The 26,893-nt window shown below is 38.7% G+C and overlaps 2 protein-coding genes across 4 annotated transcripts in view; one reads left to right on the forward strand and one right to left on the reverse strand.

The window, feature by feature from the left end:
- Positions 1-350: 350 nt before the first annotated feature.
- Positions 351-2,629, forward strand: LOC108723305 (RNA-binding protein with serine-rich domain 1-B). Of its 3 annotated transcripts, none has more exons than XM_018448963.1 (6): positions 351-412; positions 598-709; positions 809-937; positions 1,168-1,470; positions 1,572-1,819; positions 2,020-2,629. In XM_018448963.1, coding segments are annotated over exons 2-6 (972 nt in total). In that variant the 5' UTR covers positions 351-412; positions 598-707; the 3' UTR covers positions 2,310-2,629. The 3 variants fall into 3 exon arrangements, with proteins under 3 accessions (XP_018304465.1, XP_018304464.1, XP_018304463.1); XM_018448962.1 differs by having other exon boundaries at positions 355-412; positions 559-709; XM_018448961.1 differs by lacking the exon at positions 351-412 and having other exon boundaries at positions 426-709.
- A 596-nt stretch (positions 2,630-3,225) lies between these two features.
- The window catches only part of tay (tay bridge kinase), a 35,480-nt gene continuing 11,812 nt past the window's right edge, over positions 3,226-26,893 (reverse strand). The window contains 15 exon segments of the mRNA XM_018448989.1: positions 3,226-5,806; positions 5,905-6,043; positions 6,163-6,448; positions 6,525-6,689; positions 6,830-7,056; positions 7,134-7,357; positions 7,441-7,554; positions 7,801-8,039; positions 8,155-8,526; positions 8,605-8,807; positions 8,931-8,991; positions 9,075-9,101; positions 9,637-9,672; positions 9,985-10,098; positions 10,204-10,389. Of these exon segments, the coding sequence (XP_018304491.1) occupies positions 4,804-5,806; positions 5,905-6,043; positions 6,163-6,448; positions 6,525-6,689; positions 6,830-7,056; positions 7,134-7,357; positions 7,441-7,554; positions 7,801-8,039; positions 8,155-8,526; positions 8,605-8,807; positions 8,931-8,991; positions 9,075-9,101; positions 9,637-9,672; positions 9,985-10,098; positions 10,204-10,389 (3,396 nt within the window). The 3' untranslated portion in view covers positions 3,226-4,803.

Raw genomic sequence — 26,893 nt, forward strand, 5'->3', positions numbered from 1 at the left:
GTGCGGAGCGTCGTACGACGAAAATCGGATGCAGTGTGAATCCAGCGAATGGTTGCGTTCAGCAGAAAAAAACAGCTTTGCAACTGTGTAAAATTCTTTAATATGATTGGTCTTGCCCTTAATTCCTCATTGGATCTAAATGTATAAACCAATCATATTCAAGAATTTTACAACAGTTGCAAAACTACTTTTTCTGCTAAACGCTATCTATGAAAAATAATCGTTTCACAAATAATCAACTATCCAAAGAATCGTCTAATAAATCGATTAATTTGCGAAAAAAGAATCGATTCTCGAATAATTGAATCTCGCATCACACACCGGATTGGGTCTAATCCGTCTTGGTCCGTCTAGTTGGGCTGGATCGTCGGATAGCGAATTTGGACGACATCAGCGCCATGACAGTTTCATGGTAAGTGAATTGTTCTTATGCGCGCCAAGGTGTTTTAATGAGATAATTCGATAGCGCGGTAGCATCGTACGTTCAAGATCTCGTCTGGACGTTTTCTCTTACGACTAGCGTTATTTCGTGCATGCCAGATGTGTTACTTGTGACAGAACGTCAGCATAAGTAACGTCGGCTTTGTATCCCGGTAGTCCGCCATTTTTGGCGTGCTTGCGGCTAATACGGTTGGCGTATCATCCGGCTTCGTCTCAAAGCTGTGATCTTTTATCCCGGGAGTCAGGAGAGTCTCTCGTCGCCAATTATGTGAGTAACTTCATTACATGCAGTTAGTAATTACATAATATCTGTATGGATTTAATCTTTTTCTTTTCCTCGACTCCGCACTCATTGTTTATTATTTAGGGCCCGTAGCCGAAAGGACAGTACAGGCAAGAGTGACTCCGAAACTACAGACAAAGAGAACAAGAAGGAGAAAGGTAGAGAGAAAGAACGGAAAAAACGAGCGGCTTCTTCTTCCAGTAGTGGTTCTAGGTGAGTAATTAAAAAATGTTAAAAGTACGTCAATTTAAATTTACTATCGAATTTAATTTTTATTATGGATTTCTAATCATTTGGCTCTATTTGGATGAAATAATTTTTCATATTCAAAAGCTCTTACAGAGAAAAAAATTAGACATTTCCTTCAATAATTGCTGTAACATTCTAAATTATTCAATACTTATTATTTTATTGATGAATATATGTAAAATTATATCTGATAGCTCATCAGATAGCAGCTCTGGATCTTCAAGTTCTAGCAGTGGCAGCAGTTCCAGATCAAGCTCTTCTTCTAGTAGCTCATCCAGTAGTTCGCCTAGTTCTTCAGCCAGTTCCAGAGATCGAGGAAGAAAAAGAAGTCGAAGCAAAAGTGCCGATGCTTCACGTAGACATGACAATAAGGAAAAAGAAAGAGAAAAGGAAAGAGAAAGGGAAAGGGATAGAGACAAGGACAGAGACCGTGATAAAGAAAGGAAGAAGGGAAACAATATTGTTCCTGAAAAAGCTAAACAAAAAGGACGATCCAGGTATTATATTTGTTATAAAGTTGACTTAATCTTTCCTGTTTCATTTATAATTAATTAGTAAGTTAAATTAAACAAAATTAATAATTTTCTTTATTTTACAGATCTCCTTCTCCACGTAGGAAGCGTAGGGAGCGTTCACCGATTCCTAGACCAACAAAAATACATATTGGTCATCTAACACGTAACGTTACCAAAGATCATGTCATGGAGATATTTTCGTCATATGGTCAAATAAAGATGGTCGATTTTGCATTGGATAAGCTTCATCCGAATCAAGGAAGGGGATTTGCTTATGTCGAATTTGAAACTGCAGATGAAGCCGAAAACGCTATGAAACATATGGATGGAGGTAAAACACCAATTAATATCAATATCATTTTATCTATTCCATTTGGTGTTCGCAATGCTCTTGGAATCTCATTTTATCTTTGTTATTTATCAAATAAAGAAGAATAAACGATGCTCACTATTGCAAACGTCAAGTAGAACACAGTCTCAGTGAGTTACCTTATTATCATACTAATGTATTTTGCATTGATCTGTTCACAGGACAAATAGATGGGCAAGAAATCACGGCCGCTCCAGTATTATTACCGAAGCCCCGACCATTGCCAATGCGACGCATGTCCCCGGGTATGGGAAGACGCGTGCCACCACGATGGGGAGGTGGTGGTAGAAATACACCGCCACGTTATCGCAGACGTTCACCGCTTGTGAATCGCCGTAGAAGTCCACGACCACCAAGGCGTAGAATAAGAACTCGATCACGGAGTCCACCAGGAAACCCTCGACATCGACACCGTCGTTACACAAGGTCCAGCTCGAGTAGTTCTCGATAAATAAGTTTTTATCGCGATGTGTATATATATCGATTATAAAAGATATCGAACTGAACGTGATCAACATTGTCGTATATTTGAATTATTGCACTTCAAAAAACTAAACGTGTAACGATTTCGTTTTAATAATAAGATACGTTTGCCAATGATGATCATAAACTTGTTTATAAATATCACAATAGTTTTATGTTTCGAAAAGCACACTTTTGAAATATACTAATTTTGCAACATGTATTGATGATCTTTCGTAGTTACACCTCAAGTTATTATAAACTAACACCTCAAATTATTATAAACTTATTGTAACATTTACATCATTCAGACTAAGATAAACAAAGAATATTTGTAAAAAGAGTTAATGTAATCGGTTTTTTTTTTAATCAATAGTATTTTTTCTAGTCTAACCTTTTTAGTCGCGTATCTGGTGTACTAAAAATGGATCATGAGATTTAATTAATTAACTTCATATATATATATATATATATATAAACGAACAAAAGCAAAAAGAATTTTTTAACTAAGCAAGTACGACAGTTCGAGGGGAATGCGTTCCTCTGATATAAAATACATATTTTAGAATATCGATTTAATTTTTCTTTTTCACTTTTCGCATATAAGGCATGTGTATATATATATATATATGTATATATATATATATATACACACATACACACACACTTAGTTCTGAATTTTATCTGCAAACTCAAATTTAACATATATATGCGAATCTTTATTGTTGAGACAAACGTTTTGAAAGCAAGTGAACCATTTTTATTTGACCATACATAAAAAATTTTATATATATATGTACATATATATACATATATGTATATATCCATTCATATATACATATAATTCGCATATATATATAAAAGAGAAAAATATATATATATATAATTTTCTCTTTTATCTCCTTTTCCATTTCCGTGTTCCTTATTTACATATAGTCTTATACAGGGCTGTAAAAATACTAAAAACAACAAGATTGATAGAAACTATGATTATTAGATCCTTTTACAAAGAATCAGTTTTAGAAAAAACCTATTCACACAAAATCCTCTTTTATACTTCGCGATATCTACATGAACAAAATCATTGCATCACATTGTAACTTTGCGTTGATGAAAAATATCTACAATTTTTAAACTGCGTGTGTATAATTGTTAATTATATAATATACAATTTTATTGTAATTTTACAATATAAATGGAACAGAGTCTGGGAATTATTTCGATCATTCAGAAAAGTCGCATTTTTCTTTTGAGGCACCAGGAATATTCGAACGTAACCTGGTCCATGGCACAGAACTTTTAAAGAGATCTCAATTGGCTCTCTGGTAACACAATGACGTATATGGCTAAGAATTGAGAATAGTTAAAAGAGAAGAATAAAATTGCCATAATTTTCATGGGAACGTATAAAAAACATACTTCAAATGCTATATGCACATGCACACAGTATTAAAAATTCTTTGATTGAAGCACTTTGGCACGGATAAACTGCTGTTATATTAAGCGTCATCCTGTGTTTTCCGTAAATAACAAAAAATCTAATTGCCATAACTTTATCAGATAGTTTGATTTTATTGTATTTGCATCTTCAATTTATGGTAAAAGAATTTACTACTCTTGATTAATTTTTCTTTTTTATATCACAGGAAAGCACGAGAGTGCTTTTAGCCAGCATGCAAATGAAAAAAGCATGTGCCGCCGAAAGCCAAAGAACACTTTTCACATTTTATATACCCTCTCCTCTTTTTCTACCGTCTCTAATATACAAATTAAAGTCTAAGAAGTAAAATTTACATTCGATCATTTGTATATTACATCAATTAAATAAGGGCAAATCTTACGCACTTGTACGTCAGTAGTAGAGATTCAAGTTCATTTATATGTCGCAATAAATAAATAATTAAATAATTTTTGAGTAATAATAGAGATCCGCTTAACTTTTTCTCTTCTATCTTGGATTCATTTTTTTTTCCTTTTTACGTAACCATCGCCTCAAGTTCTATAATAACTATTAATATTACACACGATACTTTTTAAAATGTACGCATAGTTATCGTCGTAATAATTAGAGCTCGTTACCACTACAGACAGTCAGATCACTGAAACTGCAGAAATCACATAATAATAGTGTTATCATTTGTGATACATTAGCGATGCCCGTAATTATTTCACAAAACGTCATTCATTTAGCCGCCATTATTGGTGGAACACCGACATTGGTAGCAAGGCATCTTCGTTACGTTTTCTCATAGTTTTATACGCGCTTCTGTACTTTTTTCTCGATAACTAAAAATATTGTATGTATAATATATATATATATATATATTATATAGTATCTATTTACACTTTCTTTTTTAAATAACGCTTTTTTTCTGTTAGTAAAATATCAGCACCAAACTTCGAGTGTTAACTGGATAGGGTGCTCAAAAGGTCGGACCGTCAGTGCGTTCGCTCGCAGAAACCGAGGACGCCGAAACAAAGTATCATCGGGACTGCGATCCATCTTCTTTCTTGTGAATATCCGCGTGCATGAGAGCGTTTTCGAGCGGACGTGTCGGTACTCCTGGACCGGGTCCTGCTCTATGATGCATATGTAAGTTGCTGAGTGGACCTGGACTAGGGTCCTTACTCCTGAGTGCATTCACCGGCGGTGGAGGATAGCCGGCGTACAGTTTTGCTCGTTCCTCTTCTTCAGCTCTGAACGCCGCCACTAACGGATTATATCGTAACTGCTGCAGCGTGTCGAACCGGTACTCTCGGAAAGGATCGCCTGGCCAAGGGGCTCCCGGTTGACCGGCAGGCGCAGTTGGCGGTGGAAAATGCTGCATCGGATGTGCGCTTAAACTGGGAAGCATGCTACGCGGCATAGAATGCGAAGCTGGCATACTGTGCGGATGCCTCGTAAGATAGGCATGTGGATGCGGGTGGTATCTCGGATCGGGCAGTGGATTTGGTCCAGGTCCTGGCGCGGACCCCGTCGTTCCGGGACCGGGTACTGGCGGTCGTGGAAGCATTACAACTTCGTCGTCTTTACTGCGTGGTTCTTCCTTTACGCGCACTTCCCCAGTATCCAAAGGCGCCGAACCGTTCCTGAGTGGCGAACGATCTCGGGATGCAGCCACATGTTGTCGATTCTGGAGAATTAGTCTCTCGCGTTCAATCTCACGTCTTTCCATCTCACGGCGCTCCTTGTCTCGCCTTTCTCGCTCTCGTTCGGCCGCTTCCTGCTGTTTCCTCTTCTCCTCTTTCTCGCGTTCCCGCCTTTCTCTCTCACGTTGTTCCTCTCTCTCCCTCTCCCGTTCTCTTTCGCGTCTGATACGCTCGCGTTCCCGTTCGGCACGGTCACGCTCTCGTTCGCGTTCTCTTTCCCGTTCACGCTCGCGCTCCCGTTCTTCCAGCTCGACGCGCCTGTCTATCGCAGGAGGTTCCGGTTTCAATCCCCACGAAACAGTAGTCTGTGGAAATCCAGTAGTAGCGCGTTGCAATCTGAAATTAGACACATAAGTTAGTAAAAAGTATGTTTACAATAGAAAAAAAAAAAAGATAATAAAAACTGATAGCTGATTAATATCTCATGTACATACCCTCGCCATGGATCGTGTACTGAACCAAGCCCACCCAGAGGAGGCATTTCCCTTGGCGGAAAAGTTGAAAGATTTGGAAAATTAGGATTCGGCGCGCCGAACGTTGAAGGATATCTTCCAAAAGGAGATAGCCCTGCTCCTGTAATATAAGAAAAAATCATAATAATGATGCAAATATTGATAATCATAATGCAGTTCAATGTATGTATCTACAAACATGAACGTGCGCACGTAAGAATAAATGTGAATCTTTGTTACCTCTATTACCTAAATGTGAGGCCGTAGAAAGAAAACCGACAGGATGTGGTGGAGGTGGTGCAGGATGGGCAGATGGTATATTAGTGGAAAACGGAGGTGCCATTGATGGTGCACCGAGTCCAAGACCACTGGCTGGTCCCCCGGGATAAAGATGGCTCGGTGGTCTTAATAACTCAGTTTTGGTACTAACGACACTTCCCGCTTTAGCTTCAGCCTGTTGCTTTTGTTGATGATTATATATCTCCCACGCAATACGCACGTGCATCGCATTCCACTTTCCACTTTTCTGGATTAAAAGATTAAACGTTTAAATAAATATGTACAAAATGAGAAAAAATTTTTAATTTTTTATATAAAAATACCTTTGGCGCAAACGGAGTCAAGTGATTAGGGGGTACAAAAGGTGTCGAAGGCGGTCCAATTCCGGGATGGAGAAGGCCAGTGTTAAAACCGGAATAACCAGAAAGGTTTAAGTTTCCACGAAAAAATGGTGATTCGACTCCTCCCAATTTTGGGATGTCCTTAAACTATCAAAAGATAGTTTCGTTTAACATCAGTTTACATGTATGGACGAGTTTACGATGAGTTTGTTACGATCAGATAATTAGTTATGGTAGATGTAATAAATGTATAGTCTCATTGGCTAATAGATATATTTTTTACTTACAATTGGAGGTGGAAAAAGCGTAGATGTTGCCGCTGTTGGCAGCAATGGTGTCGTGTGCTGATGTACATGCGTGTGTTGATGTTGATGATGATGCATTTCTGTTCGAAGATATGCTGGACCCAAATTCCCCACTCCAACGCCAACATTTCTGTCTTGAGACGCTAAGAACCTATTATCGAGTTCTCTCCTCAGAAGATCAGCCTGACCTGTAACATGTGTCACCCCTTCTTTTGATTAGTGCATTTATTATCTGCTCACATTCACATAAAACACAATATATAAAAAAGTTAGATTATAAGCTTACTTGTTTGGAACAGAGACTCTGCAGAAAACGGATTGGGATTGGTCGTCGGTGGAGGAAGCGAGGGCAGTGAAGTATGGGGGCTTGAGCTAGACACTGGCGGTGGTAAAGGCGCTGCGAACATCGGTGGTGGAAATGTATGTGGTATGCCAAGTGGTACCGGTGGTGGAGTTGGCCTCGGAACAGATGTAGCTGTCGCTGGAGACAACTGGGGAGCTGTGTTGCTGCTATTTTTTTTTTTTAGATAAAAGATTTTTATGCTATTTTTTGTTTGATTTTTATTGAAAAGTTTAAACTTATTCAGACTTACCTAATCCAACTTTGTGGCTTGGTATATGTAGGTAGACTAGAATTGGCTGGCGAGGAGGTGTTTGGCACACTAACAGGCGTTATGCTGCCCCGACTTAGACTACTCACGTTACTGCTGTAACAAACATACAATTATTATTAAAATAATATATATAAAATTTCCTGTTAATTGTTGAATTACTCAATTCTGACGAATGCGACCAAAAGTTTGTTCGCGTTGCTTGCACTTTTTGCACTCAAAATCTTCGCTTTCTCTCTCTTTAATGCTCGAATATATTTATCTCGTTTTAAATACATTTTTTCAGAATTTCGAGCAACACGAACAGACTTGCAATACTGCAACCAGAAGAAAATATTTTACCTGTAACTATCCCTTTCCCGACTGGGGCTATGTCCACGTGGAGAGTTATTATTTCGTCCGGACAGACTGCAGGCCACCATGTCTCTATGAGCGATAGTATTTGCCGTGGTAACTGTATTAGTTATAGTGGATACGCATGTTGTGGTGGCAGCGCTCAGTGGAGTATTATTGTGACTCACGAGGTTATTTCCTATAGTCTGTTTATTTATATTGGTACAGGGAGAAGCTCTACTCCCTCTCTAAAATATAATTATTACCGTCGTTATGAACACTCGTATTCTGTACTTGAGATAAATAATATCAGTGATATAATTAAATACGTCAGTAATGTACAATACGATGCGAGTAACTTACCACATCAGCGCGCGATGAAGCAGAATGAGAAGGGGATGGTACCGCAGGCGGAAGATACGGGCTGTGATTTAGAGCGGTGTACGGAGTGTAGAGCGGTGGATACGATGGTTGTGTCTGTGGATACGCGGCTATAGGAATGGGAGGTGGATAACTCGTGGTGGCCGCTCCGTTCGATGGTGCTGCCGGCGTAACACCTAAACTGGCTACCGCTGGACTAGTTGTATGACTCGAGACGAGAGGTCCAATAGGTGGATGTAATGCAGGTATCGTAGTGTGCGGTTGCTGGGATAGGGAGGGTGGAGGCAGAGCGGGGGAAGCTGGCCGCTGTTGCGGAGCTATTGCACGTGGATTCGCTGCCAAAGGACTAGTCATCTGGAATATAATGTTAACAATGAATGTTATCCCGTTCTCTATAAAAGAAGACTAAGTTTATATAACGCAATAACTTACAGAAGGCTGGGATATGTGTGGAGGCAACGTGGGGCTAGGAGGACTCGGCGCTGTTGGAACTGGTGCAGACGCAGGCACAGGAGGTGGTATAGGTGCCGGAGCATTCGTTGCTGGATTAGAAGTTTGACCACCCGTGTCCGGTGGAGATCCACCTGCCCCGTTTGTGGGTGGTAAAACGTGTGGCGAAGAAGACGGCAATTCGTCTAAAAACAAAAAGGAAAGATCAGAAATATATGCACAAAAGTAATGGTAATAACGTTATATTTTCAAAAGATGGATTATTTATATAAATATGTGCATTTCCCATTTCTGAAAGCATCACTTACATTTACGTGTGAGAGGTGGTGAGGTAGAAGATTCAAAGAGTATAGATTCGGCATCCGAGCCCTGTAACATAAAAGCAATAAAATTATTAAAGATGATCGATCATTTTCTTCAAATAGTAAAGTATCTACAGAAAATGTGCGTACCTTATCGTCTTCTCCTTCACTATCACACTGAAACGAAGAAATAATAAATTAATATATCGTATTTATTACGATAATATAGAAATATAATTTATAATTGAAACTCAAAATATAAGGCTACGAACCATGCTGCTAGATATTTAATGCTTTCTAACGGATACCATTCATTACAACGGATATCATAATTACAAAGAACGATCATCATGGATTTATTTGGATACTACCTTCATTAATTGCAGGGAATACAAATATAAATTAATTTCAGATACAAGAGCGAGAATTATAATGCGATTCTTACTATTTGTGGTGTCTTTAAATTCTGTTTGTTAACACTGAGAATGATCCGATTGGGGTTTGTTTTAGAAATGAAAACTGAAACGTCTGTTTTAGAAATTGTTTTGAAATTATGATTTATTGTGTGTTTGTAGAAATCTTAGCATTAAGTATCTAGCATGGTTCGTAGCTCTATGTTTTGAGTTTTAATTTTAAATTATTTGAACGGTTATTGAATTATAATTTAGGATGTATACCTTTGTATGTATACTGATTAAATGTAGATACTTACGATATAACCTTTACCCGAACTGCAATGACTGCTAGCCTGTATTGTAAACACGAACTCATGAATAAAAGCATTAAAAGTACTAACCAACTGTTTGTAACTTTTTATTACTTATTTCATGTAGAAATTAATATTGATGTATATATGGTAAAGATATTTTTATCTTAATTACACAGCCAGAAAGTAAAGAAATACAATAGTATGTTAATAAACAAAAATATTGAAAAGATCAGTCATATTTAAAATCAGAAAACAATTTGTTATGATGAACAATTTGTTATGATAAATTTCAAGTTATGAAATTGTTGATATTGAATGTACTAAGTTACAAATAGCTAGTATGAAACTTACATCGCTGAGATGGTCCCTAGAACTGTCTGCGTCCTGGCAATCCCTAGGTATACCAGGGCCGTGCAACTGTTCAGACGCTCTGCCACTATCGTCGCTTGTACCTGCATCTAGGCCCTGCAAGAGAAATTATCAACGCCACTGTCACTGTATCATCTCTGATTGGTATATGTCAGTAGGCTAGACACTTGACGTGTGATTTAACTAAGATTATTCAATTACCTGGTTTAGCGTCGAGGGTGTCAGTATGGAATTATGTGTGTAATGGTTGTGCTTGAAGTTGTTTTTGATGTGGTGCTCGTTATGCCTGTTATTCTGTCCGGTATCCAGCTTTGGTTTTTCGTCCACTATCGATAGCAATGTGTGTATTTTCTTGACATTATTTTTACCAGCTAACGTTATTGCACTCTGAAAACAGAGAAAAGGATATATGAAATAAAAAATACTATCTTGTGCCTGTATAAAAATACATGTATGTGTATGTATGTGTACACATAATCATATATGCAGTATATTTTGTATATTTTATATGTACGAATATATTCTCTATTTCAAATTTGTATTGTATTTAATTTTATTGTTACATTGCCGACACTATGATGGCGTATAAACAGCACATTTACAAAAATGTACGTCATCATACATTATAATTTCACATTTAGCAAGAAATCTCATTTTCATTATTGCGTTATCTTGTCATAAACGTCAAGGATAACCAGAACTGTAGAGACGTCGCCTTCACTTTTGTCGAAATATCAGCACCATATTTATCAATCTGACAGCGTTAAATCACGTTAAATCACGTTGAAAATCAATTGACGGATATGCGAAAGATGCGCCCACCTGTGTTCACGAAAAGCGCGAAGCGTCGCCGCAATCGGAGCACCCGCAGCCGTTAGTAGGTATCCCCGTTCGCGGTGTCGAGTTTTATTCTTCGCGCCCGCGCGACGCTTGCTCCTAACGTGCCGCGGTGGCGGCGGCGACGACGACAACGACGTCGCCGAGAGCCATGCCCCCCCCTCTCCCCGGAGTCACGGCGATCGAGATTCCGCACTGTCGCGCACGCACCCGACACGTAATACACACTGTTGTAAACACCGCGAGCGAGCCCCTGGCCGCGAGAATCGGCCTGGCTACGACGTGTACGACGGCGACGGCGACGACGACGGCATCGGGAACGTCATCGACGACGTGCAGTCGAGAGAGCGCCGGAGTCCGCGGCGAACGATCGTGGTACTTTCACGCTGTTGCGCGCGGCTGCCGGGCGGAAAAAGCCCGAACGAGAACGCCTTCCTTCCTCCTTGTCCTCGGAACGGCGCCTTCAAACCGCGATACGAGTGCACATTTCCGAACGCACCGCGTTCTCTTTCATTCTCCGGCCGAACAATGTTAAACCGGTGATCCGCGGTGTCGGATTTACGTCGCGCGATTCCCCGTCGTCGAGAACGACGACGACTACGACACGACGACGACGACGACGACAACGATGACGATGCGTCGCGGGCGCGACGAACTGATTTTTCGCGATCGCGCACGGCGCGGGATAATCCTGGCCGCGGACGGGCGTTCGTTCGCAAGATGACAGAGGGATTTCGCAGGCATCCGTGTCTCGTGTGCGCGATGCAGCACGGGAGCGCTGCCGAGTGGGGGGAAGCAATGAAAGAGAGCGGGAAGCGAGAGGAAGCGAGAGAAAGAGCACCGGGGGAGACGGTAGAAGGGACGGAGCGAGAGAGAAAGAGAGAAGAGAAGGGAGAGAGCGAGGAAGAAAGAGAAGACATTGACCGAACGAGCAGCCGCGCGACAAGGCCTCCTTCGTCGTGCCAGGCCAGCTGGAAGGAGCGAACCGCGATCCGATTGCTCCTTCTCTCTCTCCTTTTTTTCGCGACGGCGGCGTTACGCTCTCTCCCTTCGTCATCGGCCCATGGATTGTCGCGCTCTTTCTCTTGCTTCTCCTCTCTCCCTCTCTCTCTCTCGTGCCCCCCTCTCTTCTACCACGGGTGGGTACCAAAGAAAAGAAGGGAAAAAGCCACTAGAGACCTCGCGGTTGGTGCAAAAAACCACCGCCGCTGCCATCGCCGCGGCTGCTGCTACTACCACCACCACCACCACCATCGCCGCCCAGCAAAAACCGCACTCCACCTGCGCACGTGTGCCAACTGCGAGTCGAAACCCCCTAGGACGTGTTCGTCGCGGTCGGATCGCGTGCTCCTCGGCGACGCGAGAATTAATTGAATAAAACCTCGGCGGCCGGTCGGCATTGTCGGCACTCGGCCGGCCGTCTCGCGGAAGGTGCAACGCTCGCGAGAACGTGCTCTTCAGCACGTCTAGATTCGATTTTCGCGTGTTTGTCGGAGGTTCCTCTCGATCATTCCTCGAGAGAACGAGACAGTGGCTGCGTTCAGCAGAAGAAGCAGCGTTGTAATTCTTTAATATGATTGGTCTTGTCCTCAATCCTCAAACACAATACTGTAGTAAGCCTTAAGTCTTAAGAAATTGATCAATCACAGTCGGTTATTTTTCTCATCTTCGACTGTGATTGATAGTCAATTTGTTAAGGCTCAAGGCTTATCGCAGCTATCGTGTTTCGGTTGATTCCTCATTGGATCTAAAAGTATAAACCAATCATATTAAAGAATCTTACAACGTCTCGCAAAGTTGTTTTTTTCTACTGAACGCAGTCAGTATAGATATTTTTTCCCCTTACTTTTCCACTCTCTCTTCCTCTCTTTCTTTTCGACCAAAGATGCGCCAAGACATGATTGATGAGAGCTATCACAGTTGGCAAGCCGCTCGTTCATTCATACGGCTGAACTGAATCAGCTGACGCGCATTATTCTTAGAGATAGTCGCACATTGTACTCAAACGACGCGATGTTTTGTCAGATTGAGATTAACAAGGCTCTTGTATACACACACACGAAACGTTTCACCTTAAAAACGTATAACTCGCGAGATCACAAATGTCGATTCGTTGCCCGTCGTTTCCCCTTGCACGCGAGCTATTTTTATTTAAATGTCGCGATATGACAGTGACGCACGTTTTTTTCTAACAAACAACGGTTCTTCCCCGTAAATTGCCGGTGTTCGTACAGCAAATTAATTACAGCAGTTAATACAATCATAAATAATGCCTATGTCAACTCCTGTCACCGAAATAGTTATATAGACGATTACCGCCTGATTTCGAGGCGTTTATAACGCTCGTCGTTTGAATCTATAGAACGAAACACTTGACAATTATCGCTTGTAAATATATTACGAAGATTATATCAGATAAGTGGATACGTAAAAAGTCATATGACTCATTCTACGTGTATGTGTATGCATGTAGTAGAGGCCTGCTCACAAAAATCGAGCGAGAACACTCTGATTGACGTTAATACCGTGTTAGACATGGACGTACGCTATCATCATGTATATCCACAATGATTAAATCCTTTCTCTCGCGACTACGCGAGATTGTATGGGTTCAATTCCGCAAACCCCCTATGGCTTTTACCGGTGGTATGTCACAACGTTGCCTTTCGCAAGAAATATGCGCACGATAATTCATTACAGCTGCATATAATCGAGACCCGCCACGATATGGCACATCCAGTGTTTGTTGCACGAGGTATCATCGCGACCATGACGTAAGAATACAAGGTGTTTCATAATGGTAGTCGAATGTAATTTTAGGGTAGATTTCTCATTGGTGGTAAATTTCTAATAGCGGCTCTGTATTGGCTTATAACATTTTAGGCTAATTTCCTGATTGGTCATCGATTGCATCTCTTAGAAACGAAACACCTTTGGCTCAACAGTCGAGATCCAGTTTCATAATTGCAGTTAACTCTTTAAGATTCTAGAATTCTAGAATTGAAAAGAGTAAGATGAACCTCAGTTAAAAAGTTAATTGCGAATTGTAAAACTGTGGGCCTGAGTGAGTGCTGTTCTTCTAGATTTAAAAGTTTGATTAAATGATCTAGAAGAATACACTGATAACAGCGAGCGCTCACTCGTGCCAGTTTCTACCAATGTAGTTTAACTAATCTCAATTTAATTTACTCCTCATCATTTCAAATTCTCGGAAAAGATGAAAAGTTAGCTGAACCGAGATTAAAATTAGATTACATTGGTAGAAACGGGTATCAACTGTTGAGTCTGCTGAACGCAAGCCTTGTATTCTTACATCATGACCACGACAGTCGGTTTTTCTCCGCGAAAATCCAAACGAATGATCCGCGAGCGTATATGATCTTGGAACGGCGCGGCAGAGAGAAAAACGGACGTTGGAAGTGGCAATTACACGAGCGCGGTTCAAGCCGACGAATTACATGACTCGTTGATTCTGTAACGAGCTGTTGCCCCTGTCGTCCTGTTCTCAAGACTATCCTATTACGGGAACGACACAAGAACTTAATTACGATTAATCGTCTGTGTAAATGAAGGGAAAAAAAAGGAAAATCTACTAACACGGTGTGATTATATGTTTAGGTACATGTGAAAAAATCCTTCGGACTTTGTCGTCCGCCGTGCACCTCTCTTTTTTTTTCTTTTTTTTTTGCAAGTCACGGGCTCATGCCGCTCGAGGTAACGCGATGCGATAACGTTCTTGTGCGTTACGCAGACGTTACGGCGTAACGAAGTTTCTTCACGTCGCGATACGCAACGTTGCATGTCATTATGTATATAATTTTTGTCCGCGCTCTCTTCTCTCCCGCCCCGCCCGTCCCTTCTCTCTCCGTTCCTTTTCATTTGACGGTGCGATTTGCCTACAAATGGTAGCCGAGTCTTATGAGACCATAAAGCGTATTGTCCATAAATCTGTGAACATGAATAAAAAAAAAAGCAGATAGATTTTATCAATGAAAATGTATTCTTTTCATATTTACTTTGGCATAACTTTTGTTGCAAAAAAAAAGCATGATGAATAAAATCAACGCAGCGCGCCCAGGTATTGAGATGTAAAAGCTATTAGTATGCATGAATAAAAAAGTACTAGAGTTGAAGAGTCGGGCGCAACAATCGAGCTAGCCCACTTTTTTCCCAACAAACGACTTGTTTACCATTTGGCATTCAATGAATAGTGAAATCTATCGATTGTTTCAACAGCCATGCGTGCGTAAAATTAAATACGTGCACATATATTGTATATGGAGACAGATAAAACATGTAGCTCCATATAGCAAGGTTCTCTTACAATAATTGAGAAACGCTTTATTAATAATAAATAATAATATGTAATAAAATATATGTAGATATATGTAATAAAAATGTGCCGATTAAAAATAAAAAAATATCTTTATTCAATTTTGAATTACTTACATTGTTCAAATTTTCTTACAAATTGTCAAAAATAATTATGTTCCTAGATTTTCCAATTTTCCTAGCTGTACAAATTTTCTTATTTTCCTATAGGTGTACCAATAGCCATTTTACTTTTTCTTCGTTTATAAACATTACGTTTTTGTTTTCCGTGTAAAACGTGTGTATGTTCAAATTCATTCGTAATTAAAGAATATAATTCTGAACTCATTACCTGAAAGACAAAAATATTTAAACTGCAAAACCAAAAAAAAAAAAATAATTTAAAAAGATTAATTTAAATAAAATTTTAGTAAGCATGCAGCACTATTTTCAAACAACTTTACCTGGATGTACCTAGGACTTCTATTTTGTAATTCTTAATGATAGTGTCAAAAATTATATTTTGTCGTTGCGCAGTTTTTTATAGTAAACAAGGTAATTCATTTTAATCTTAATAGACAAACATTTCAAAAATATGCAATTTTATACAAAAAATTTCAAATAAAAGTTAGAGAGAGAGAGAGAGAGAGAGAGAGAGAGAGAGAGACACGTCACCCACACTATACTATATAACTTTTATTTGGAATGTTTTTTTGGAATGTATGCCCGTTTCTACCAATATAGATTAACTTTAATCTCGATTCAGTTTGCTCTTTATTTTTTTGTAATTTTTAAAACTAGAAAAGGATAAAAAATTAATATATACAGAACAAAGATTGAGTGCACAAAGATTTTTGGACATAGCCCTGCAGTTACAAAATAAGGGCTCATTTTATCCTTGATAAAACGATACCCTAAATTCCCGAATATACTCGAGATATTGAAAAATTTCAAGACGCTTGAAAATATCTAAAAAAAAATAAGGAGATTGATTGAGCATTTATTTCAGTTCTAGGGCAAGCCCTCTAAGAACTTTAAATACAAAACAAAGCAGCAAGAGTGCAAAAGGTGAAAGAAAATATAAAAAGAAAGAGAAAAGGAGATGGGAGATTTTCAAAAATCAAGGAATGTCCGATCTACTAAGGGATCTCAACTCGCGAGAGAAATCTACGTTCGTCACGGAGAATCACGGCGTACGCGTGAGGAACAAGATAGAAACTTCCACGGCACGGCGCGGCGCGGCGAGCGAAGTTCCTTGGCTCCACGGTGCGAATCGTGTGGAGGGAAGGTCGTTCTCGGACGCGCGGACGTTCCACCGTCCATGCCTGCGTGCGTGTAAGCGACGTAAGCGTGAGTGAGTACGTACGTGCGTGCGTGCATGCCGTGCATTCGGGACCGACCGGCCGGCTACCAAAGTCGTCCGTCCGCACGTCGCGCCGCGCGCCGCAGCGTTGCCGCGTTTCCGTCTGTTTCGTTATGTTGACACGACCGGGCTTGCTCTAATCATCAACCGGCCGCCGCTCCGCTCCGCTCCGCACGCTCGGTGCCTGCGCTGCGATGTTAATACGCTCTCGCCCGTGTGTACACAGGTACACGAACGGACAGATCACCGCGCGCGGTTTACTCGCGAGAAATGCTGTTAATGTACCCGCGGGACGAGGGGACGATGACGACGATGGGAGTGGGCAACCCGGGCTCCCGCAATCTTGTCGAGCACGAAGGGAAGGGGACGCGGATCGTTTAATTCACCGTGAATCTACGGACAAAATGATGCTTTCTTGTAAACTAGAGTTTCTTGTAAACCACTAATTCCTCATTCTAAAATTTCATAATTTTCCCCGACTTTTTACAATATTTTGAAATTTTTTATATTTTCGTCTTGATTTCGAAATTGTTGAGTATTTTGTTGAGAAAGCAGTTTAACATAACACTGTAAATTGCTATTAATGTTGCTGACACTGCTTGCATTCAATTGTTAAGTTAGTAGTATTCCAAAACTGCGAAGGTGTGATGTACAAATATTAAATTTCTTTAAAGCCAATTATTTTAATTTTTCAGAAAATTTTGGAAAATTCGTTGATTTTTTCTTGACTTTCCTGACATTTCCTCGATTTCTAGTTTGGTGGCACCCTGTAAAAACACACACACACACACACACACACACACACACACACACACACACACGCACGCACACGTGTTTCTCGATATCGCTTTTGGAATGTGCGCTCCGCTCTAATTTGTTGCTAAAACGATGCGATAGAAAATCGATTTTCTAAAAAAAAGTCGCTTGAAAGAAATCGTTCAATGCAACCGGTAGAAGCGGGACTACTTTTGTAACACGGAGTTACAAGAGGTTGTTCACTTATTACTTGTATCAACCAGGACGTTAACACTGTTCAGGTTTATTACGGAGAACTTTAATCCAGTCTGGACTCTCGTAATGTTTACGGATGAAATATCATAATTACGCATAAATTATACGTTGTGAAAACGCGTTGCGAGCATAAATTAAATTTATAATACTCATACTCGTATTTAAATCTAAATATTCGTTTTTATCGCGGCGCGATAAAGGTGTACGGGTATGAAATTTTATGGATTTAGAGTCATGCGCTGCTTGTACAAAGACTTTTTTTCGGCAATCGACTTTTTATGATCTCATCCACTTGTCTTTCCAATTAAGCGTTAATGGAATCACTTTGCCGTTAATAATCGCATCGGAGGCGATACCGTAGACATTGTGTAAACTCTGCGTGCGCGCTTTGACAGATTAAAGCGCGGATTGGGTCAAGTATACGAAAGGATACGAGCGTCCAACTTTACTTCCTATTACTCGTATAAACACCGGGATTGTTTCCTTTGGCATCTGCAGGATGAAATCTAGGGTAAAACAGCCCCCAACGTATAGTATTGCATTTTTATAGCCGCCATAAATCGTTCGCGAGAATGACAGGGAAGATATTGCCCGTGTAGATTTACAATGAACAAAATAAAATAAAAAAATTCGCGGAATAAAACTGTTTTCACCCATACGTTTACGCGGAACACACTCATCCAGATGATTATCGTTTCACTCTATTTTCAACGTGCACGAAGTTGCTGAATTTATACCTCATTCGCGCTTGACAGAAAGTAGCAGACTCGTGCGCCTCGGCGAGAGAGATTTTCCGGGAGAGCGCGAGATAAATCACTCGATAACTCGCGGCTTATAAAGAGCGTTAAATTTGACAACGACGGTTCTCCTTTTTGTTCGCGTGTCACAACTCGCGTGTGCACGTTCACGTGTAAAAGATTCGCGTGACAATATACTCACTTTTCCCGACGAGTGGCTGACATAACGGAGCGCGAGGACATATGGCTTGTGACAAAGATTTCGGCGTTTTGCCAGTGGGGAATTGACGCGGTGAACTACGGGGTCTGGCGTTCGTCCAAAGTTATACGAAAGTAAACACGCATCATCCCCGAGTATTCGCGGGGTTACGTCGCTCGTTGTGCCTTATTTCCGCACATTTATTTCGCTCCGCGTGCGACCGTATTTCGTTCATTACTGACCCGCGTTATCGCGGTGGTCACGAGACGCGGGGACAAAATAAAAATCCTCGGATTCACGAGAGAACGTCACCGACGCGACGTCACGTCGCAGTGTCTCTGATTACCGTAACCAAGAAAATCTATTCCCTTTTTTTTTGTTTTTTTATATTGGAATTTTTGTATCTACTAATAGCGAAAATTCGCACATATATCAAGACTAATTTTTTTAACCCTCTGACGCTGGGTTTATAAAACCCATTCAATTTATGTTAATTAAAAGACGCTAATTAATTTTAAGCAACCAAAATGGCCCATATAAAAAAGAATGAATATTAAATATATTTTAATAAGAATAATCCAATTAGCAGATGTAACAAAGAAAATTGAACTAACATTTTTGACAAAGGTTTAATTAAGTGGATCCAACAGGTTAATGGAAGGTTAATGAAAATTTTCTTGAACGCTACCCTCTTGTCTTTCAATATTTACCGTTAAATATTTCTATTGAAACTCGTAATTCGAGATTAATTCTCTAAATCTGAATCAGTGGATAATCACTGTGATATGAATCATATCTGTGCTCGATATGCCATTGGTAATTAGTGAATGCGAGATCCCTAGCTAATATTTATTATATAATCTAATTAACCTTAATTTAGTGCATAAATTTAATCAATATGGTATTAGAAGATTGAAATTAACGTGCAAATATCAGTATTTTAATTATATAATACTCAAACTGTCTTTCTTTTTTAATTCTATTTCACTAATTTTGTCACCAGGTAATCAGTGACTATTCATTGATTCAAATTTAAAAAGTTATGTTAAAGCGCAACATACAAAATAGAATTTATTACACTTCAGCATTTCCATAGCCAAGAAGGGGACTTGGTTTACAATAAATTCTTACCTCATTCATCCTTCCATACTTCATACGCGCTCTTATTAAGGCGCAATATATATATATAATATACATACATGTGCGTGTGGGTGTATTAAATTAACTAACTGTTCAACTGCCTGAGATTTTTCACAGGTAATTCACTACTTAAGCTTAACTCGTGAAAAAAACTCCTTAGTTCATAAACTATTAGTAGTTCTAAATTAATTTCAAAAATCTCGTTACATGTAGCGCACAAATTTATCACCATTCCGTAAGATAGACGTATGTGTTTCAAGCATCTGCAAAGTCTCCACAACGAAGAGGACGATGTTACGCGAGACGATGTTCACGCGTATCCGACGTGGAGACGCACGCTCGCCTACGCGGGATAATAAACAGAAGACGACCGGGTTGTTTGGTTTAAACGACAGAACGCGGCAGCGTGTTGAGAAATATTGTCAAGATACACCACCAACAAGACTTGAAGACGACGCAATTCGGTTCTCTGTAGCTGCGGACGGGAAAAGTTCTTATCGCGTATCGATATGTTTCGCACTTAAAGCGACATAAACAGAGCGAGAGGAATGCGATCACGAGCAACGCAACAAACTTTAACTCTGTCATTTCGATCGAGAAAGTTGCATTATTACTTAGCTCGTCGATGTAGGATAAGATACAATTTCGAACACGGTATACTTCTGAATGAAATAAGATTTGAATTCACTTTTCGAGGTTCAAGTTTGGTTTTCTTCTGTTTAATGGTGCGATTCAATGAGAAAAATGTTTGATATAAATAACCATTAGTTTGTTGATATGTGAATTACAAAACCTTTCTTATTTTTTAATTAGAAAATTATATTCTCATAAATATTTTGATTATTCTAATCAAATTTTAGTTCGAACACAATTTTTAAACTGAAAGATAAGAAAATTTTTATAATTCACATATTAATAATTTTTTAATTATTTTTTAGTTCAAAAAATTGTGTTGGTCTAATTAAAATTTGATTAGAATAACAAAATTTTGATTAAAACACAATTTTTAAATTTAAAAAGGAAAAAGTTTTTCATATATAAACAAAATAATGGTTACATAATAACACGTATCGATGAAATTATCAGAACAATAGTTTCTCCCCTCGACTCTTCAGTTTGGTAAATTTGAATCAAAGTTTATGTAGGAAAAACAAAAACAGTATTATCTACGAAAAACAAATATTTTCAAAGTACCTACGCGTTATTGAGAATAACGACCGAGTCACGTCTTAAATCATTCTCATGGCAAGCGTAGAAAGATACATAATAGAAAATAATCGTAGGATTATCTAGCAACGGCAACATAAAATGACGCTTCCATTATGTGTTTTCTTCTGAAAATGTGCGAACACCCGTGAACATTTTCTTAAGGGAAAAGTTTAACCCAGTGCCACGACCCAAAGTAAGGCGCTGTCTTCGAAGCATTAAATTTTCCATCCAGCCGAGAATTAAGCATCAGGTATATCCCGAGTGCGTGGGCCACCCGCTTACGCCACTGGCCCGGTCGGAACGGTGTGCAATAAAGCATTTATCCCGACGTAAACGAAAAAAAAAAGAGGGAACAAGAGAAGCGAACAAAGGGAAAAAAGGGCCGAGGAGAGAGAGAAAAAAAATAGCGGTCCGACAAACCGGTGGCGGTAAAAAGATTTAGCGCGGCGTAAAGGCGGCGATAAAGTCCCGAGCGCGCGATCATTCCGCGTGAAAATCTTTCGCCGATTTGCACGGCAACGCGTACCGGTAACTCAGCCCGTTATTACCGCGCGTACCACGCGCGGGATTCCGCGTTCCCGTGCTCTCTCGCGATCGTCGCGTGAAACGGTGACGGCTTGAAAAGTGACCGCGTCATTATCGCCGTGCGACGTGTTTCTGATGTTTATCGCGGATAATACTGCTGCGCGATCGCTTCCGCGTGCGAACGATTGCGCCGCCACTTTTCCGGGGGAAAATCATCGATCCTTTTGCGTTTCTCCCAGGGAACAAGAATTTTAAGGCAAATATCGCTGATTATTTAAGCGAAATAATTTTTTTCTAATTAAATAATAGAAATGTATATTCGATCAAAACGGATCTTAATGCTTAAATATTTTGATGTAAATTTATACATATATTCAATTCTGTACATTGCGCGCCGAGATCAAAGTCTTGAAATGAACGGAACTACAATAGTAATATCGTATATTAAATTGACAAGGAAATTAATAATATTGATGTTAAATTAATAAGCATCTTACAAGAATATTAATAATAGATATTAATAAAAGTCTTAAAAACTGTGAATGATTCTATTGCGAAGAATATTACCTCAGCCGGAATTCAAACTCAGATCTAATAATTTTTTTATCCTAGAAAACTTTCCTAAATTGGAACTTTTGAGGATAAAGCAATTAGAAGAAACTCGTCTCCACGAAGTTGTGAACGTGGGATAAGAAATTCTACTTTAGTCGTTTTATGTTACTTCACGCTGAGGATGGCACAAAGCGGAACGTTCGTTTATAAGGAATGTAATTTAATGTATGTTAAGTTAGACAACATTATATTTTTCTTCGCACCAAGAACTGCGTTGACACTTGTAATCTCCTGTTTTTATACTATTGTTTAAGTTTTAAGCGAAATGCTAACTATCGGACACGTAACACGTGAAAATGAATAGCAATAAAGTTATTAGCTTCCCTGCTGAATACATTAAAAGTCCACTGAAATCGAAACTACATTGGAATATTTTAGCATTCTCGTAACGATAATTTGTGAAAAATAAAGAGAACGGAATTGTTTTATCAAATAGATAAATGTAATACATGATCCTTTTTCGACTTCTTTTTTCGTTAAAGTTTTTCCCAGTTTTCAAAAGAAAGATATTCTGAGCGGTACTTATCGGCTTAAAATATTTTGTCAAAAACTGACCTGCTCTTACCATTATCTCTAAATTTTATCTCTTTTGAAGAACGTAAATGGACAATCACATCATCTTCCATATCATAAAATGTTTGAAATATGTATACGCTCTCGATGTCGCTTCGACATCGAGGAATGAAAGATATCGATTTATCTTTGAAGGCTATTTCTATAAATACATAAAAGAATACGTATCTTTCTCTTGAACTATCATATCTATATATGAGATACTAGAGAGCATTTCAAAATCCGAGAAACACGGTCGCTTCTCGTTTTACGGATTCTTCCTTTTTGCGAAAGCAACCGCAACGACCTAAGGAAAGATGCGAAAGTAAGAGACGTGGACTTTCTTCCGTATCTTAGGGAATTACGAAGAGAAGTGGGTCACTTCTCATGCAGGTGCAAGCGACTTTCTTTGTCGCCGGACACCGATGTCATGTCCCCCCGTATCGATCTCTACATCCAACCACCAGCGCTAAAACCTTTTCTTTTACCCTTTTCAATATATGAAAAAAAGCATTACATGGAAAAAGTCGTGGATGCGCAATTTCAGCAAAATACATGTTCAGCAACACGAGATATGTTTTCGTCAAAATGAATGAAAATGTTTATTTATATACACGAAACGCGTTTATTCGTCGAGCGTATCTCGATATATCATATCGTTGATAATTAATCGTTGGTAATTATCCAACGGATCTCGTGTATTTGCTATCGATACTGTTGAATCTCATTTATTTACCAGTATTAATAAGAGCTTTTGTATAATTAACTAAAAGCGATAAATGTAATGTAGTTTTTATTAATAATCCGGAGATTTAAAGGATAACGATGTGGGGGAGAGAGCGAGCGAGCCGATCGAGCGCATTTTGATTCATTATTAAAATATGCTACCTCGTTACGCATTCATCGTTGTATCGCGTAATTCGGGGGATAATAGAATTATTCGCCGATGATAGTCAATTACATTGTTGCCTTTGAGTACCTCGGTAATTTTTATAAATCACTCGCCATAAAATAACTCAAAGCGCATGCTTAATTATAAGGTAATTAGGTTACCACGTGTCATCCAATTGTTATCGCTCGTACGGCAATTAGCGGGCTGCCGATCGCTAGAGTTTATTATTTTTTAACGAACTGTGAATAACGTAGTGACGTACTCACGAATTATTTCACGAGGCAATTGAACAAAAAAAAAGTAAAAGCAAACGAGCAGTGGATTTCGTTGTTCGATACCGCAAAAAAATGATATCATTTCATACAATAACTTCAATGTTATTCCAATCGTCACTAAAATTCTGCATATGCTTCAAATTATTACAACATTTACAATCCTCTAATGATCACTTCTGCGTGCAACAAGATGAAAATTGAATCGCGACGATCAGGTGTGTATTGAAAATACGACAGATATCTATGAAAACGGATAGAACGAACATCTCTCGGAGATATTTCATCGCGAAGATGGGACACGGATAAATTCCACGATGATAAAGAAGAACGTAGCTTAAAAGATTCAAATTTATCTACTTTATGAAATCCTTTTAAAGGAAGACGATTTCGCAAAACAGACATTTAAACCGTTTAATCTTCGATGTTATACGTCAAAATATATTAACAATAGCATATGTCTTATGCCTTTCGCGTTTATTAAAATGATAAAAAAGCTAGCAAAATACAACGCAATTGTCATAGATCAATGTAATTAAATCCATAATTAAATATAATTGTGAATCCAAATGCGTTCTATTGCGCATTTTAACAAACTGTTCGCAAAATTTTTGTTTTCGAACTTCTTGCACATTTTCCCTGTATACGGAAAGAATGTCGAAATGCTGTTAAAGTATCTAAAAACTCAGTTACAGTAAAATATTATTCTACTGCTAAGAAAAGTGATTACTCAGTTTTTTTTTCTTTCAAGTAACAGTCATCTTTAATAAAATTTTTTTTATAATAGCCTTAATATAAATATAATATAATAGCCTTAAATAATAGCATTAAATATAATATAATAGCCTATAAATTTCAGAGAAGACAAAAATTCATTTTCAAAACAAGAATTTATTTTCTTGTAAAGAATTTTATAAAATTGTATCGAAAAAATAATTTTATATAATAAGCAAAGAGAATTTGTTTTAATTTAATAATTTTGATTGAAATATTAAACTTACTAGGATTCAGAATACATTTTTAATAAATTTAATGTTTGTGATGAAGTTACGAGGATAATAGATTTGTGGATAAACTTTTGAAATATTTGAAACAAATAATTAATATTTACAAATACAGTAATTAATATTTAAAAATACAGTTTTTTTTCTGTGTGTAGATAGATTTGAAAATAATTTTATTAAACTATCAAAGCAATTATATAGGACGCTTAAACTGGATGCTAAAATATCAATTTTTTTTGCAGCATTGCTCATTACGCTCGAGTCTCTCATATTGTAAAAAGTTTGTTTGCATTAATTGGAATTCTGGTTGAAAATGAACAGAATTTTCTGGTTGAATCTGTTATAATTCAAGTTGAGATAACTAAAATTCTGATTGATGTAATCGTTCATTTTCAATCAAAAATTTTTCTCAACGCACATAATTATATTAATGGTCCAACAAAATTATTTTCAGATCTGCATCTAGTCAAACCAGGGTTGGTATTATTTTACCCACCCCAAAAAACTCAGGGGGTTTTACCCACTTAAAAAAATCCGCAATTTGTGGGTTTTTTTGGGTTTAATTAGAATTGTGTGTGTAGAAAAATCAATTTTTTAAACACATAAAAGGGACGTATTTATAAATATTTAATGAATATACTAAACTGTAACTGAAGTGATATAATTTTAATATACCAATTTTAAAAATATATACAGGTTGAGAGTCACTTAAGATCGGCCACCCGAATAACACCCACAGTTTTGGAGATAAGAAATGTTTCAGATGAAAGTGGAATGGTTTCAAGGGGGACGTACTTTGGTCATGTTGTCTTTCTTCTAGGCGGAGCCGCTAAAAAGATATATAGGTTACCTCCATTTTTTTAAACGAAATTGTATAATTTTTTTTATACAATATGGTCCAACTAATCATTCTACATATAAAAGTATTAAGGTAGTGAATAATGATAAATACAACGTAAACTAAATATTATGTGAAAAAAAAATCAAATAATCAATTGTACCAAAAAAATCCCCCAAAAAACCCGAAAAACCCAAAAAAAACCCCAATAAAATCCAATAAAATCCCCATAATAAAACCCAGAGAGAGTGGTGGGTTGAGTTTTTTTAAAAAAGCCCGGATTTTTTCCAACCCTGAATCAAACATTTAGATATTTCAACAAAATCGTTCTTTCTGTCAAGAAATCCTAGAATTGAAGCGACGGTGACTCTCCCAGCATATACTTTTGACTTTCAACCCTTGCGTTCAAGACTCGTGGGGCTTCTTTCTACGGGGCAGTCGCCGTCCGTCAGTATATATCCGACGAATACGCGTATTTCATCCGGGTGATCTCTGTTGACGGATCATGTGGCAGAATTCGACCGTCCTTGCTTCCCACCGACACGCGTCGCGCGAATACAGCAGCTCTGATTTATTGAGTAGCGCGCGGGCGCTGCTGACCTCACTCCCTCGGCATGGTTAACGACATCGCGGAGCGAGCCCTCGGTGATGCGCCGAACGCTGGCGATTTCGTCCGACGCAAAATTACGTTTCTCGGCCGACGAACTCGAAAGCCCTTCCTCTCTCATTCTCTCTCGCTTTCCCTCTTTCTTCCGCTCGCGACGCGAAGAAAGACTCGACTCGTTCGAACGATACGAAAGTTTCAAGACACTCGGTTAGTCGCTGCGAAAGAAGTCCTGGGATATCGTTCGCTGAAACGAGTAATTCGAAGCCTTGTAACGAGCGCATCTTATCATTGGGGTCTTATCAGCGTACACCCTCGTAAGGCTACAAGTGTTTATTTTGTATCGGCCACGTATGATATTTTTATACCCGGTATCGAGCGCGTGCATGCGCCGACTGTTCAATTTGCAATTTAAATTCGTATCCTTTTCTGCAGGCTTATGATTGCGCGTGACATAAAGTTTCATGTATTTTCTTCCTTACTGGACACTGACTGTAGTAAAAAATATTATAATGAAGTAACTGTGTTTATATTTAACTTCTTCGCGAATCGCGCTGTCCCTCGAAAGATAAGAAAAATGACTTTTGTGTCACCATTCTCTTCAGTGTGTTATGTAACAGACTGGTCGATACACGTAGTCTGCCGATGTTCGCAATCTTACCGGTCGAATTAAGAAATAAATTCGTATAATTACGTGTCAATTAAGCCATAATTCTTTCTGTGTCGCGCATCTATGAATCACCTCTACATTATCGCGAATATCAATTAATGAAATTATCTTTAAT

This window comes from Mycetomoellerius zeteki, unplaced genomic scaffold (assembly GCF_001594055.1).
Source record: "Mycetomoellerius zeteki isolate Tzet28-1 unplaced genomic scaffold, Tzet1.0 scaffold228, whole genome shotgun sequence".
NCBI lineage: Eukaryota > Metazoa > Arthropoda > Insecta > Hymenoptera > Formicidae > Mycetomoellerius > Mycetomoellerius zeteki.

What these genes read in the sequence shown, in the direction of transcription:
- LOC108723305 (XM_018448963.1), top strand. An exon ending in TCTTCCAGTAGTGGTTCTAG is followed by an intron (nt 938 to 1,167) that starts GTGAGTAATTAA and finishes TATATCTGATAG; the next exon opens with CTCATCAGATAGCAGCTCTG. An exon ending in AAACAAAAAGGACGATCCAG is followed by an intron (nt 1,471 to 1,571) that starts GTATTATATTTG and finishes TTTATTTTACAG; the next exon opens with ATCTCCTTCTCCACGTAGGA.